The 16,305-nt window shown below is 44.0% G+C and overlaps 1 protein-coding gene across 1 annotated transcript in view; it reads left to right on the top strand.

The window, feature by feature from the left end:
* The window catches only part of LOC126184332 (zinc finger MYM-type protein 1-like), a 69,305-nt gene extending 53,282 nt beyond the window's left edge, over positions 1-16,023 (top strand). Inside the window, exon 3 of the mRNA XM_049926707.1 lies at positions 15,858-16,023. Coding sequence (XP_049782664.1) covers positions 15,858-16,023 — 166 coding nt within the window. The remainder of the gene's footprint in view (positions 1-15,857) is intronic.
* The last annotated feature ends 282 nt before the right edge of the window (positions 16,024-16,305 follow it).

Below are 16,305 nucleotides of genomic sequence, written 5' to 3'. Positions count from 1 at the left end.
AAACCCATGTCCATATTGAATCTTGTCAGATTTCCATTTGATCACGAAAGCTATCCAACACATACTAAGAATTAGTCTGCTATTCAGCTGCCTCCATTCAGGCGGCCTCTGCCATTAGCTGGAAATGTGAATCATTCCCACCACAGGCCACATATAGACGGAATCATCCTACAAAATCGGTCATATATACACTCCTGGAAATGGAAAAAAGAACACATTGACACCGGTGTGTCAGACCCACCATACTTGCTCCGGACACTGCGAGAGGGCTGTACAAGCAATGATCACACGCACGGCACAGCGGACACACCAGGAACCGCGGTGTTGGCCGTCGAATGGCGCTAGCTGCGCAGCATTTGTGCACCGCCGCCGTCAGTGTCAGCCAGTTTGCCGTGGCATACGGAGCTCCATCGCAGTCTTTAACACTGGTAGCATGCCGCGACAGCGTGGACGTGAACCGTATGTGCAGTTGACGGACTTTGAGCGAGGGCGTATAGTGGGCATGCGGGAGGCCAGGTGGACGTGCCGCCGAATTGCTCAACACGTGGGGCGTGAGGTCTCCACAGTACATCGATGTTGTCGCCAGTGGTCGGCAGAAGGTGCACGTGCCCGTCGACCTGGGCCGGACCGCAGCGACGCACGGATGCACGCCAAGACCGTAGGATCCTACGCAGTGCCGTAGGGGACCGCACCGCCACTTCCCAGCAAATTAGGGACACTGTTGCTCCTGGGGTATCGGCGAGGACCATTCGCAACCGTCTCCATGAAGCTGGGCTACGGTCCCGCACACCGTTAGGCCGTCTTCCGCTCACGCCCCAACATCGTGCAGCCCGCCTCCAGTGGTGTCGCGACAGGCGTGAATGGAGGGACGAATGGAGACGTGTCGTCTTCAGCGATGAGAGTCGCTTCTGCCTTGGTGCCAATGATGGTCGTATGCGTGTTTGGCGCCGTGCAGGTGAGCGCCACAATCAGGACTGCATACGACCGAGGCACACAGGGCCAACACCCGGCATCATGGTGTGGGGAGCGATCTCCTACACTGGCCGTACGCCACTGGTGATCGTCGAGGGGACACTGAATAGTGCACGGTACATCCAAACCGTCATCGAACCCATCGTTCTACCATTCCTAGACCGGCAAGGGAACTTGCTGTTCCAATAGGACAATGCACGTCCGCATGTATCCCGTGCCACCCAACGTGCTCTAGAAGATGTAAGTCAACTACCCTGGCCAGCAAGATCTCCGGATCTGTCCCCCATTGAGCATGTTTGGGACTGGATGAAGCGTCGTCTCACGCGGTCTGCACGTCCAGCACGAACGCTGGTCCAACTGAGGCGCCAGGTGGAAATGGCATGGCAAGCCGTTCCACAGGACTACATCCAGCATCTCTACGATCGTCTCCATGGGAGAATAGCAGCCTGCATTGCTGCGAAAGGTGGATATACACTGTACTAGTGCCGACATTGTGCATGCTCTGTTGCCTGTGTCTATGTGCCTGTGGTTCTGTCAGTGTGATCATGTGATGTATCTGACCCCAGGAATGTGTCAATAAAGTTTCCCCTTCCTGGGACAATGAATTCACGGTGTTCTTATTTCAATTTCCAGGAGTGTATATAGTTGATCGCTATACTTACAATTAAATGTTACAAATGCGGTCTTAGTTGAATGACATTCGACAATGAGCGAAGTATCGGAAATACACCCTGCTGACGGTTGAGGCTCTAGAAATAAAAATATCTGTACCATCGTTATCACTTTAGATACTCTTCCCTTTGATATCACAGTATTCCACGTCAAATCCATCTCTTTCTTTTTGCACATGTCTGACCACAAACACATTCTTTATAAGCCCGATGCTCAAGGTGAACCTATCACACATCAGAAAATAAACAATTTTTTCAGCCTTCAGTTGCAAGGTAATTTTTACTCGTTTACCTAGGTTTCGATTCCAGTAATGGAATCGTCTTCAGCACCTATAAATTAAATCACATACGGACATATATTACTCACTGAAATGCATCATCAGTCTAATAATTGAATAATAAAGAATCGTGATACTTACGAAAAATTAAATTATTTTGAGAGCCAAACACAGGCCATGTCACAGATTAAAAATTAAAACAATAAAGACGCATAATCATAAGATTATGTCTGTCAAAATTAAAACCATTAAGGCGAACGTAGACGGAGCTACGCCGGCCAGAAATAATGACCACACGTGAGCGGCACGGAAACCAGGCGTCGCGAGCAGTTCCGCGGCGAGGCTCGGCCGCGGCCAAGCGTATGCACAAGCGCAAGCGCAGGCGCAAGAGACAAACGTCTCAAAATTACTTAGAGCAATTATACATATAAACAAATTGTGACTGAAAGCCGTCATACAAATGGACAAACCTATCTATTGGTATAGCAACATTAAACAATTTACCTGAGAACAAACTACAAAGCCAAGGTATAATTTTTTTTTCTTTACATTTAAATATTATAGTAAGAGGGCGAAGCCCCGCTACAGTAACTAAAAAATTAGTGTCGAAACCATGCGTGCTAAGCATACAATGTCTTTAACATATAAACGCCTTAGCCACTATGTGTCATTACCAAGCATATTACGAAATACAAAGACACACATGTACAATCGCACTATAATAAAGGGACAAAGCATATAGGGAAACAGCATCGACCATTCGAAGCGGATTGTGGGTCAACTCCACTGGAGTAAAGGTTGAAATCCTTCGAAATAACTTCTATTTTTTAGTTGCAGCTGATCATTGAGTAAGTTGTCCCTATCAATATTAGATGTTTAAAAATTTGCAATTCTTCGAGGGTGTCTAGCCTATATCCCTTGGTTTCATTATGCAAAAGCTCTGCGTCTTTTAGAGGCTTGGGAGCATGCGCCTTTTGGACCAGATCTTCAGCGAATGTAGATCCTCGTGTTCCATCACCGCTTTTTGTCGGCAGATGCTCTTTAAACCTAACAGACAGGGCCCTTCCTGTCTGGCCAATGTAATAAGAAGGACATTCAGCACAGACGATCTTATACGCACCTGACAGCGATGATTTATCATTACCTTTATCCAGAGAATGAATTAAATTCTTTTTGTGGTTGTTGGTGGTAGAGTATCAAACTTTACACCCTAGGTTTTTTAATAAACGACCTATCTTATAGGATATGTTACCTATAAATGGAATTGATATGTATTTCGTTGCCTGGTGTTGATTGTGGGTACCTGAACTGGAAAGGGTGGTAGTCTTCTTTCGTGTTTTTTTGTTGAACAACTGTCTCACTATACTGGGATTATATCCATTATTCTGAGCGATGTTTTCGAGGACTTTTAATTCGTTCTGTAAGTTGACTGGCGAAAGCGGAATGGAAAGGGCTCGGTGGATACTCGAGTGAAAAAAGGCCATTTTATGGGCCTGAGGATGGGTGGAATCAGCTGGGATGATGATATCGGAATAGATTGCTTTCCGAAAAATTTTGAAATCTATTTTGTTGCCAATAATGGATAGAGTCAAATCGAGATAGTCTAAGGTCCTATCAGCTGTCTGATTTTCTTGCGTGAAACTGATTTTTTCATGGAGGTTATTGAAAGTGGTAAATAACAGTTCTAGCTCTTCATGGGAACCTTCAAACACAAACAGCAAGTCATCTACATATCTCGCATAGAATATTATATTATTTGCCAAATCTGGATAATTCCGAAAAAACATCTGCTCCATTGAGTTTATAAAAATATCTGACATGCTACCAGCTAACGGGCTGCCCACAGCTAGACCACAGGTTTGCGAATATATTTTATTGTTGAAAGAGAAATAATGGTACTTGAGGTTGGTGCGTAACAGAACCATTAGTTCATCGATCTCAGGGGCAGATAATTTTTTATGGTATCGCAAATTGGTTTCTATAACGTCCATCGTCTGCTCAACAGGTACATTAGTATATAAATTTTTAATATCAAATCTGTTAAGTTTAAAGAGCATCTGCCGACAAAAAGCGGTGATGGAACACGAGGATCTACATTCGCTGAAGATCTGGTCCAAAAGGCGCATGCTCCCAAGCCTCTAAAAGACGCAGAGCTTTTGCATAATGAAACCAAGGGATATAGGCTAGACACCCTCGAAGAATTGCAAATTTTTAAACATCTAATATTGATAGGGACAACTTACTCAATGATCAGCTGCAACTAAACAATAGAAGTTATTTCGAAGGATTTCAACCTTTACTCCAGTGGAGTTGACCCACAATCCGCTTCGAATGGTCGATGCTGTTTCCCTATATGCTTTGTCCCTTTATTATAGTGCGATTGTACATGTGTGTCTTTGTATTTCGTAATATGCTTGGTAATGACACATAGTGGCTAAGGCGTTTATATGTTAAAGACATTGTATGCTTAGCACGCATGGTTTCGACACTAATTTTTTAGTTACTGTAGCGGGGCTTCGCCCTCTTACTATAATATTTAAATGTAAAAAAAAAAAGAATGTACCTTGGCTTTCCGCGGAACTGCTCGCGACGCCTAGTTTCCGTGCCGCTCACGTGTGGTCATTATTTCTGGCCGGCGTAGCTCCGTCTACGTTCGCCTTAATGGTTTTAATTCTGACAGACATAATCTTATAATTATGCGTCTTTATTGTTTTAATTTTTAATCTGTGACATGGCCTGTGTTTGGCTCTCAAAATAATTTAATTTTTTGTAAGTATCACGATTCTTTATTATTCAGTCATTAGACTGATGATGAATTTCAGTGAGTAATATATGTCCGTATGTGATTTAATTTATAGGTTCTGAAGAAGATTCCATTACTGGAATCGAAACCTAGGTAAACGAGTAAAAATTACCTTGCAACTGAAGGCTGAAAAAATTGTTTATTTTCTGTACATTTCACGGTTGCTGACACGCTGCAGTATGTTAAAAATTTGTAAACTATCACACATCCACTACTACTACTAACTATAGTACTTCGCCAATAAATGATTGCCTACAATACGAAATAATGCTGAGACAAAATCAGCGATGGGTGGACATGTCTCATAAGTTCTTCTTGCAAGTGGTACCACTCTGTCTTAGAAAGATAGGCGAAATAGGCCAGATGTTAGAAAACCCAATCACAACAACTACTGCATGTTACTGTCACAAGCGGTCTTGTTTCTACAGGTGCACTCTAGTATCGATGTTAAAAGCTGTACTTGCTTTATAAATCTAGGTACAACATTAATTCTGAATGAGGTAGTTCTTCTATCCAGACAAATACCGAGACGGTGATCGCTGGAGTGTATATTATCAAACCAGCAGTCCAATTACACGTAGCCCAAAATGCAACCTCGTGATAAAACCACTGAATTTTTAAAGTGAGTCAGCTAAGGAAAGTGGCATGCAACCGGTATTTGCAACTACCTCACGCCATTAGATACTTCTACAGTATGTGTAATGTATTCTGCCTTGATATCATGTCAGTGGTTCTGCGATATATCCAATGAGTTATAGGCGATGACTCATTGAGAAGATCACAAACAGTAGTACATGGTGTGCTGATTGAGTTGGTAAGAAATGTACACTAGTTTTTCAGACATCTAGTGTTACGGTATCCTCTAGAAATGATGTCTATGATTTGGAATCAAGCCCTCCCATTCAACCACATAGCTGCGTTGGATCACAGCGACAAGTGACTCATATTTCTGGCACTCTCATATCTCGAAACGAGTCACCTTTCTCGAACCTATCTGCTACAGTAAAAATCCAACGTGGTTTTAGTCAGTCCCTACGCATCTTGCAACTGTCCCAATTTCTGCAGCTTTGTGCATGTGATCGTTCCATTTTAAGTCGGAACTGAGCAGAAGTCGGAGAAAGCCATATCCACCACCTGCTCCAACCCATGTAGAAACAGAACGACCTGAGTTAGTGCAACAGGACCGTGTTTTGACCATTCGGTGGAAATGCGCGCATTGTGGTGTGTCTCCAAACCAGATACAGATACTACAGTCTGAAGCAGATCCGCGTTCATTCACATCTATCAGCCCAACATGCTATCATCATTATTCTGTACCACCCTACAGGGAAAAATTACGAACTATAAAAGCTCGACTAACTTTATCCGATGTGGAACTCACCTAGGCACCGGTGCTGGTGAGATGGTGCATAGCTGCGACGGAGGTCCAGCGCTAAGAGAGAGATGTCACAATGCTTCCCAGAATAGCACAGGATACACTCCTCCTGGCAATCCTAATGGGGCACCCTATCCATCACTGGATTTACCCGTCAAACTACTGTTACTGCTGCCAGTGTGGGAAGATCGTATTAAATGTACACTAGTTTTTCATCCACTGCAGAGGCCACTTTATAGTTTCATCACCTGTACTGTAGGAGGATGATTGCATCCCACGGAATATACTGTAAATCGCAAGGGACGCTCCATGTGACCCTGTGTCATTGTTTGAAACATTGTTTTTTCTGCTGTAACACGCTTTGTACACTGCCATACATTTTGTTTTTCCGCCATGACTTCGAGGTCTGTGTCAGGTTCTAAACTGACATTAACACGATCTGATCCATTGCCTCTCACATAAAACTAGACATCGCATGGTGTAAATCACCTGCCATAACACGCCGCACACACTGGATGATTTTAAATAAGAGAGAGTTACAACATAAGGAAACTGGAAGAGTTTTAGGGCGTTGGCGTAGGTTTCCAAACTACATCTAAACTCATCTGTCATAGTGACTGAATAGCTGATGTCTCTACGTTCCATTTCGACTGATTCATCATATTGTTATCATGTACGCGATCACTGTTTCGATACTATCCACCCCAGAAGGTGCTGCCCATCCGCCAAAACTCTTTCTCCAACTCAAACAAGCGATATCAGTCAGTCATTATGCGGTAACCAACAGTGTGCCAGTGCACGGATGGGATGGAAAAGACACCATCGATGTACTCTAATAATAAGCATCACAGTTGATAGTGTGAACAATTTTAGCAATTTACAGTAATTTCAACACCAACCAACTTTGTGACAGCATGTTTCCCAATTTCGGTATTATAGCTAAACCACCCCTTCCCCACATTGCGAGTATCATTGCGAACGTGGATAGATGACTGTGCAGTATATCCATTCATTGTTAATTCTCGAACACTTACACCATCAAAGTGTATCAGACAGCGCTCTACATACTTATAACACCTCGAGCATAGTGCTTAATTTACGATCTATCTCTCTGCGTATGGGAGTCACAGAGCATTCTCGCTGTCTTAGGGTAAAATTAGAGAGTGAAAGACCCCCTCACACTGTCATTGACCAACCCAACCTGCAGCACCGTTACCGATTTAATACGCAACCGACAAGAACAAGACCACTGCATTCCACGTCTCGTGAATGAATGGAGCTTGCCGAGTCCTCACCCATCCAAGTGCACAAGGTTTCTCGAGATGCACCCATGTCGAGGAGGTTAGTACTCCTTATTGATGTATAGTAACAGATTTGAAAGTGTCGTGATGTAATACCAGACGGTTAAGGAGAATAAGAAATGGATGATTTTTATGCGTGATGGAGCTCCAGATGGACAGAGTTCGAAGCATTTTTGTGTAAATCAACCAAGCTATCAATTTTTAACTATTGGCTCTGAGCACTATGGGACTCAACATCTTAGGTCATAAGTCCCCTAGAACTTAGAACTACTTAAACCTAACTAACCTAAGGACATCACACACACCCATGCCCGAGGCAGGATTCGAACCTGCGACCGTAGCAGTCTTTTAACTATTATTCTGGAGTCTAGGATCAGTACCTGGAAAGTATTGGTAAGAGAGAACATAAACACATGCACTCCTAAGGATACAACGTTTTGCACTTAAAATGGGCTATAATGTTAGATCACTGCAGGGTAGCCGCGCGGTCTAAAGCATCTCACCACGGTTCACGTGGCTCCCCCCGTCGGAGGTTTGAGTCCTCCCTCGGGCATGGGTGTGTGTGTGTCGTCCTTAGCGTAAGTCAGTTTAAGTTAGATTAAGTAGTGTGTAAGCTTAGGGGCCCATGACCTCAGCAATTTCGTCCTATAAGACCTTACCACAAATTTCCAGAGATAATGTTAGATTGCATGCGTTTCCGACCTATCAGACATATGCGATGTAGCGCTGTTAATATTCAAATGCAAGAAATATATTTCCAGTGCATGACATACATCCTCCTTCCTGGTATCTCTACGATAAACTATGTTATCGAACCGTAAAACGAAAAATCTCCTTCTGTAAAACATTTGCTCTGCGTGATACGAGCACAATATAGCTTTCCGGAGACGTGTAGCGTCCACTGTTCACATCCGATCACGGTTCAGAAATTATACTATGCCTGCATCAGCCCTATACAAAATTATGGTTAGGAACGGGGGATACCTCTTACAAGGAAACAGATAAACTCATAGCAGCAGCATCCGACATGTGAAAATTACAAGTCATTCAGCCACTAACTCTGTAAACACCACATCTGTTAGGTAAATGAATACACGAGGATTGCAGAACATCACAAGCACCTATCACGAACTTATTTATGACGCTGAAGTCTCGATTTTACACCCAAGATGCGACAGAGGGAAGGAGTACATCGCATAAATCAAAGTTCGTTTAGAGGAATGTGTCACGTTTAATCACACATGAGATGGAAGTCCTCTAATGACCGACAGTTTTACCGTTAACGATCGCAAGTAGACAGTTCTTTACATCACATACAGAATATGGGGCTCTATACGAGTCGAATGTAGGTTATGTCACATGACTGATGCATCTTGACAGAATAGTGGGAAAATTGACCTGTAGCAACTTCTCCCTCTCTAGAACGCATCATCAGTCTACCATTACATCGTACCTCATTACAGCTCCATCTCATTTGGTCACCCAGTCCACTCTCTGTTATCCTTTAACGCAGATGCAAGTAAGTTTAGAGGCGGATGGTTCTCTGTCTTCCAGAAAAGCGTCAAGTACGGTACTCAACTCGCTTGTATTACTGGTACCTCAATAGACTTACAGTATAATGCTACCTCGACAGAGAAAAAATTGACTGCTTCCCTGATTCCCTTCGCTTCCATATCGACGTATTCTCGGATTCCTAGTGCTGCCACATACTTGTCCCCATGTACAGATTGTTCTGCGCACATTTCCACCGAATGGTCAAAACACAGTCCTGTTGCACTAACTCAGGTCATTCTGTTTCGTCCTATTGAGCATCGGGCATGTAAAGTATGTGTTCATAGTAAGACATGTGCAAAAAGGAAGGTATAGATTTGACTTGGGATACTGTGATTGCAGAGGGAAGAGTATCTAAAGTGATAACGATGGTACAGGTATTTCTATTTCGAGAGCCACAGCCGTCAGCAGGGTGTATTTTCGACACTTCGCTCATTGTCGAATGTCGTTCAACTGAGACCGAAATTGTAACATTTAATTACAAGTATAGCAATCAAATATATACACTCCTGGAAATGGAAAAAAGAACACATTGACACCGGTGTGTCAGACCCACCATACTTGCTCCGGACACTGCGAGAGGGCTGTACAAGCAATGATCACACGCACTGCACAGCGGACACACCAGGAACCGCGGTGTTGGCCGTCGAATGGCGCTAGTTGCGCAGCATTTGTGCACCGCCGCCGTCAGTGTCAGCCAGTTTGCCGTGGCATACGGAGCTCCATCGCAGCACTGGTAGCATGCCGCGACAGCGTGGACGTGAACCGTATGTGCAGTTGACGGACTTTGAGCGAGGGCGTATAGTGGGCATGCGGGAGGCCGGGTGGATGTACCGCCGAATTGCTCAACACGTGGGGCGTGAGGTCTCCACAGTACATCGATGTTGTCGCCAGTGGTCGGCGGATGGTGCACGTGCCCGTCGACCTGGGACCGGACCGCAGCGACGCACGGATGCACGCCAAGACCGTAGGATCCTACGCAGTGCCGTAGGGGACCGCACCGCCACTTCCCAGCAAATTAGGGACACTGTTGCTCCTGGGGTATCGGCGAGGACCATTCGCAACCGTCTCCATGAAGCTGGGCTACGGTCCCGCACACCGTTAGGCCGTCTTCCGCTCACGCCCCAACATCGTGCAGCCCGCCTCCAGTGGTGTCGCGACAGGCGTGAATGGAGGGGCGAATGGAGACGTGTCGTCTTCAGCGATGAGAGTCGCTTCTGCCTTGGTGCCAATGATGGTCGTATGCGTGTTTGGCGCCGTGCAGGTGAGCGCCACAATCAGGACTGCATACGACCGAGGCACACAGGGCCAACACCCGGCATCATGGTGTGGGGAGCGATCTCCTGCACTGGCCGTACACCACTGGTGATCGTCGAGGGGACACTGAATAGTGCACGGTACATCCAAACCGTCATCGAACCCATCGTTCTACCATTCCTAGACCAGCAAGGGAACTTGCTGTTCCAACAGGACAATGCACGTCCGCATGTATCCCGTGCCACCCAACGTGCTCTAGAAGGTGTAAGTCAACTACCCTGGCCAGCAAGATCTCCGGATCTGTCCCCCATTGAGCATGTTTGGGACTGGATGAAGCGTCGTCTCACGCGGTCTGCACGTCCAGCACGAACGCTGGTCCAACTGAGGCGCCAGGTGGAAATGGCATGGCAAGCCGTTCCACAGGACTACATCCAGCATCTCTACGATCGTCTCCATGGGAGAATAGCAGCCTGCATTGCTGCGAAAGGTGGATATACACTGTACTAGTGCCGACATTGTGCATGCTCTGTTGCCTGTGTCTATGTGCCTGTGGTTCTGTCAGTGTGATCATGTGATGTATCTGACCCCAGGAATGTGTCAATAAAGTTTCCCCTTCCTGGGACAATTAATTCACGGTGTTCTTATTTTAATTTCCAGGAGTATATATATATATATATATATATGACCGATTTCGTAGGATGATTCCACCTATGCGTGGCCTGTGGTGAGAATGATTCACGTTTCCAGCTAAAGGCGGACGCCGTCTGAAAGGAGACAGCTGAATAGCAAACTAATTCTTAGTATGTGTTGGATAGCTTTCGTGATCAAATGGAAATCCGTAAAGAGTCAATATGGACACGTGTTTGCGCTGGGCCATTATTCCCTCCCATGGAAATTGCTTGGTTGACTGTTACTTCACATTTCCCGTCTTTATTTAGTTGAGAGAATATCGATTGTGGTGTGTGCGTCTAGCAGATGGAGGACACGTTTGCAGGTTCTCTAGATATGAGAAACACCTTTGTGAATTATAAGGATGGTTTGGAATCTGTTACATCACCGACTTTGGTATTAGAAAGTGGAAATATCTATATTTCCTGTAAACAGGTCTTCGTTCCCGGCCGGTCGCATCAACAACGGTGCCTAGGTAAACACGTATTTCGAGAGGAATTTCTCAGGTACCAAGTTTGAAAGGGATGTCACCGCCTCATGCTTGAGGGACCCCAATGGGGACCTGTGCGTGGCTCGGCAGCTGGCGGCAGTGTCACTTCGCGGAGGCTGTCGGTGCATCTCGACTTCTGGGAGTGTGTGAGGTCCAGTGGACAGTGGGCGGCAGGCGGTGCCTGCATGTGTCTGTTGCATTATTTTGCAAATATGTCTGTAGGCTGTACTATGTTCTCATTGGACAGGTTACGAATACTGAGTGTGTCTACATATCAGTGTACTGCAATATTTAGGAGGAGTTTGCATGTCTATGCTGAAATTATTTTGGTAATTTAGGAGTTGTTTGTGTGTCCACAAAGTGTTATTCAGAAGTAGTTTACAGGTCTGTGGGCTGTATGGTGTGACCCCTAGCATGTCAGAGCGTGTGTTTTGTATCAGCCTGATAAATATACTATCTAGCAAAATCCTTCCCTAAATAAATTGTTGCAAAATAAATAAAGTACACTCCTTCCTTTCTCTAGCAGCCCAGTGCAGGATAAGTCATTTTCATGCCATTTTCCCCCTCCAGACCACCATCTTGGATTAATTCACAGGAGGGATGACAGCCCATCTGGTGGCAGTCGTGTGTACTAGGTCAGTTGGAGTCGAGATCTCGTGGTGGGGACACCACCTGCAAAATAAAGACTTATGTACAGTACTGGCAGAGTTGTTTCCCAGCCATTTTCACCTACCCCAGACCGTCATCTTGGGTTATGTCACGGAATGGACGACAGCACCCTCTGGTGACAGTACTGTGTATTAGGTCAGTTTGCCTCCCAGCCCCATGGCAACAACACTGTTTCCACCATTTGCCCCCACCACCTTGGATTATGTCACAGAATGGGCGACAGCATTCTCTGGTGGTGGTACTGTGTACTAGGTCCAGACCTCATGGTGAACACACTGTTTCTCACTGTTTCATAGGAGGAGGTGGTGGTCGGGCGACTTAGCTTATTGGAGGTAGCCCAACTGATCTATTTTCCCACAATTTTCTTAGGTTGGTTGTGATAACCATCCTGTATTGAATTATGCCACCAAAATTCAAACTTCCTGCCAGTTCATAGGAAGTGGTGGCTGTTGGATGACTTAGGTTAGTGGAGTTAGCCCAACTGCCCTTTCTTTCCCGCCATTTTCTTGGGTTAGTAGAGGTAACCATAGTGTGATGCATTACCTGATGGAATAGGAACTTCCTGACATTTTGTGGGGGAAGGGAGAGGGGGTTAGGTTAGTGGAGGTAGCCCAATTGACCTATCCTCCCGCCAAAATTCATACTTCCTGATAAAATCCGTCATTTTGGATGACATCATCAGATGACATCATTGCTGCCATCTTGGATGACGTCATCGCCGCCATCTTGGATAACGGTCTTTGGGGTAGGAACCGCCTTGTCCCAATACTGGTATTATATTAACTTTCTGAGGTACTTAAATAAACGTTTGTTTTTCAGAACCATAAGGAATGGCGAGAAACAACAAAGACTATTTTTAGGACACTCTCAATGAAAGACTAGTGTATTTTGTGTCCCACACTTATTGTTTAACGAAATACCACAGTTTGCAAAACCTAATGAGTGATTTAATGACTGGGAAAACGGTGAGGTCCAATTAACTGCCCATGAAAATTCAACTTAACATACGAAACATGTGTTAACTTTAAAAGCTTGAGGACCAATCACGGGGAGAATAAATAAGTCAGCAGATGACGGTTGAAGTGATCGCTATATCAAGCAGTACTTGAATGCTAGCCACTATGTTGACCGCAACCGAGATCTGACTCTTCCTACACGTTTGTCAGGGGTCTGAAGATGGCGTAGTAAATCGCCGAAACTGGTAGCCAAATAAAATAACGGTTTGGAAATTAGACGCTGAAAGGTGTTTGATTAAACATCCTGTAGCGAACAGCCAAGTCCCGCTACCATCTCTGAAAAGGTGTACATACAGAGACTGTGCCACAGTGTTGGTCTCAACCAGCTTTTCCTTCGTTGCAACAACTTTACACTTTTTTCTCCGCTTCGACGAGCTGTAGGAAAATTTTTTGTCAAAATCTAATAGTTCAGTCACCGCAAAACGATCTTCAGAAACACGTTGGTCAGGGCGCTACGATACCTGCTACAGCCTCACCGTCAACTGGGTAGAAATAATATCACCACTGGAATTTATTCAGTATGTTGAAACTCAAAAGGCTTCAGTAAGATGCGAAACGACTGGGATGCTGAGCAGTCTGCATAGCCTGGAATCAGCGGTAACTACAACTTTTTTCAAAAGATTTAATGATACAAATAAACTGCTGAAAAATGTTGTTACCAATATGGGGTTTGTAATAACGTTGTGCGTTTCTTTACTTGGATACGTTCGAGAGAATCGTTCTGTGTACGAGACATATCCAATCGATGGCATCAAAAAGAATGAGATAAGTGTGTACAAAACAGCTACAAAAAGGAAAAATTCAAGAAAACTGAAAGCAGAGGAAACAGCCGAGTTTAATACTAGTTTTGATGGAAAGAAAGATTTTCGCATTTCTGGTTATTGTAGACAGATTGACAACTGAATTAGAGAAAAGAAAAAAATCTTTGTAAGAGTTTTATAACAATTTTGGGTTCCCACGTAGTTTTTCTTGAATGACATAACATTGAATAAAAGAAAAAAAATCATCAGAAGAGTTTTACTGCAATTTTGAGTTCCTATGTAATTTTTCTGGACGTGACAACACTAACTATGGAAATGTGCTGGAGAACTGTAACAGCAATACAAAGACGACTTAGAAGAATTTTTGAGTGATGAGATTATTCATTTTAAGGCATACCTGAAGAACAACGAAATAGGATTACGTGAAAAACACATTCAAGAACTGTTTTCTAATTTGGAGATTGCACTAAGAATATTTTTGTCAACACCTGCAACCAATTGTTTGCGCAAGCGCTCTTTCTCACTCTCCAAAAGATTCAAGAATTATTTGTGGTCACGCATGTCGTAGGATCGAGTCAACAGTCTTGCCGTCTTCCTCATGAATTCTGAAATAATACAGCAAGAGATAAGATCGAAGAATTTTTAACCACGCCGTAAACAGATTTTCCTGACATGAGTGTGGTGAATCCAACACGCATGTGTATAATTATTATTATTAGCAGCAGCTGCTGCAGTGGTAGTATTCAGTTATGTACAACTGTAAGTTACTTGGTGGTACATTTATATCGAAACGAGAGCAGAAGTATTTTTTTCTGTCTAGGGACAGCAAATGGCTAAATTCGCTCCTGAGTCTGCCAGTAACACAGTTATTTGTGGGAGAAGTGCACTGACTTTCTAGTCATCTCTAATTCCCCGCCAAGTAACTAGAATATAATTGGATGGCTTTGCAATACGCTGTCAACGATTGTCATCAGCAAGGTTCCACATTTCCCAATCCAATCCCTTTCCCACCAACACTACACAGGTCAGAGACAACATCTATCTTACAAATTAAACGACTTTCAGTCGTTGTTTACAGGAACATATTCTACATAAAAGCTCATTTAATAACTGTACAGAAAATAAATCAACTAGCTGTTTTGCCTACTCGCGTAATAGAATTGGACAGCAAATGCTGACAGATGTAGTCTGTCTATAAACTGAAAAACTACCTGTGTTCATAGTGTGAGAAATTACCTTTCCAGGAAGAATGCTGCAACTGGTGTACAGGACAAATAACAATCATAAGATATTGCAGTGGCTGTGTTGTTCGGAAGTATGATGGAATGTTCCTTCTGACTGCAGCTATTACAGCTGTTATTAAACAGATGAAATGTGTTCACATTTGCGAATATGGACCACCATCACGTGTCTAAAGGAATGACGACAGTGAAAATTCGTGCTACACCAGGACTCCAACCTGAATTTCTCGCTTATACCAAGCAGTCGCCTAACCGTTACACTACCCGAACACAACTCACAGCCATACCCAAAACTTCCACATGTTTCCAACCACGTGCCTACTACCTGCAATTACACATTCATTACGTATATTCCCATGCATGTTCCAAGGAATATTGCATCATACATCTGAACAACGCGGGCACTGCCATATCGAATTTATGCGCCGACACCGAGCAAGCGAAATACAATTAACCCTAGGAAGGTCGGGCTGGGCCTATGGTCCACTAATTTTTGTTTCACTGAATTTACATTCTTATAGTTGCTGATTTGACTCTAGCGCTCTGGTAGCTTCCTGAAGCATCCGAGAGAATGCGTTCACATCGTGAATGAGGTTTTGCTTTGTTTAGTCATTGTTTGGCAGCCCTCAAAAAAGCGCGTGGGTCTGTGAGACCCAGCCCGACCATTTACGTTACTAATTTCTGCCAGTGCGATCCCATTTTTATTTGTGAACTGTTTCTGATGTCCTAAAACCGAATTAGCATTGTCAATAGTTTAGAATATAAAATGGCAAGAGAAAATCTTTCATACAGTGAATTTACAGAGTTTTATATGATGATGCGAGTGAAGTAGACGATTCTGATGCTGACCCAGACTTCGACATAAACAGTGCTCCTGACAGTAATAGTGAAATAAGGGGCGGTGAAGAGGAAGATATTCAGCCTTCTGCCAGCACCGATGCACCTACTGCTGTTCAAGTGCAACTGTAACTGAATCAGGTATGTCTCGTATGGGCTTTTATAAAGGAAGGAAGAGGGTAACTAAATGGAGAAAAACTTGTTTTCCACAAAGTGTTCGAACAAGGCGCCACAACATAGTTACCATGCATTTGCCTGGAAGTATTCGAGCTGTGATGGATGTACATTCACCTTTAGAATCATGGAAGTTATTTTTAGCAATATTTTGACTGATTTAGTTCTTGAATCAACCAATATCTTTATTCATTCAGTTCGAAACGAATATACAAGTGACCCAAATATAGCTAAGCCTAC

This window comes from Schistocerca cancellata, chromosome 4, assembly GCF_023864275.1.
Source record: "Schistocerca cancellata isolate TAMUIC-IGC-003103 chromosome 4, iqSchCanc2.1, whole genome shotgun sequence".
In the NCBI taxonomy this organism is placed as follows: domain Eukaryota; kingdom Metazoa; phylum Arthropoda; class Insecta; order Orthoptera; family Acrididae; genus Schistocerca; species Schistocerca cancellata.
The sequence above is the reverse complement of the archived record's forward strand: the minus strand, read 5'-3'. Positions and strand labels throughout refer to the sequence as shown.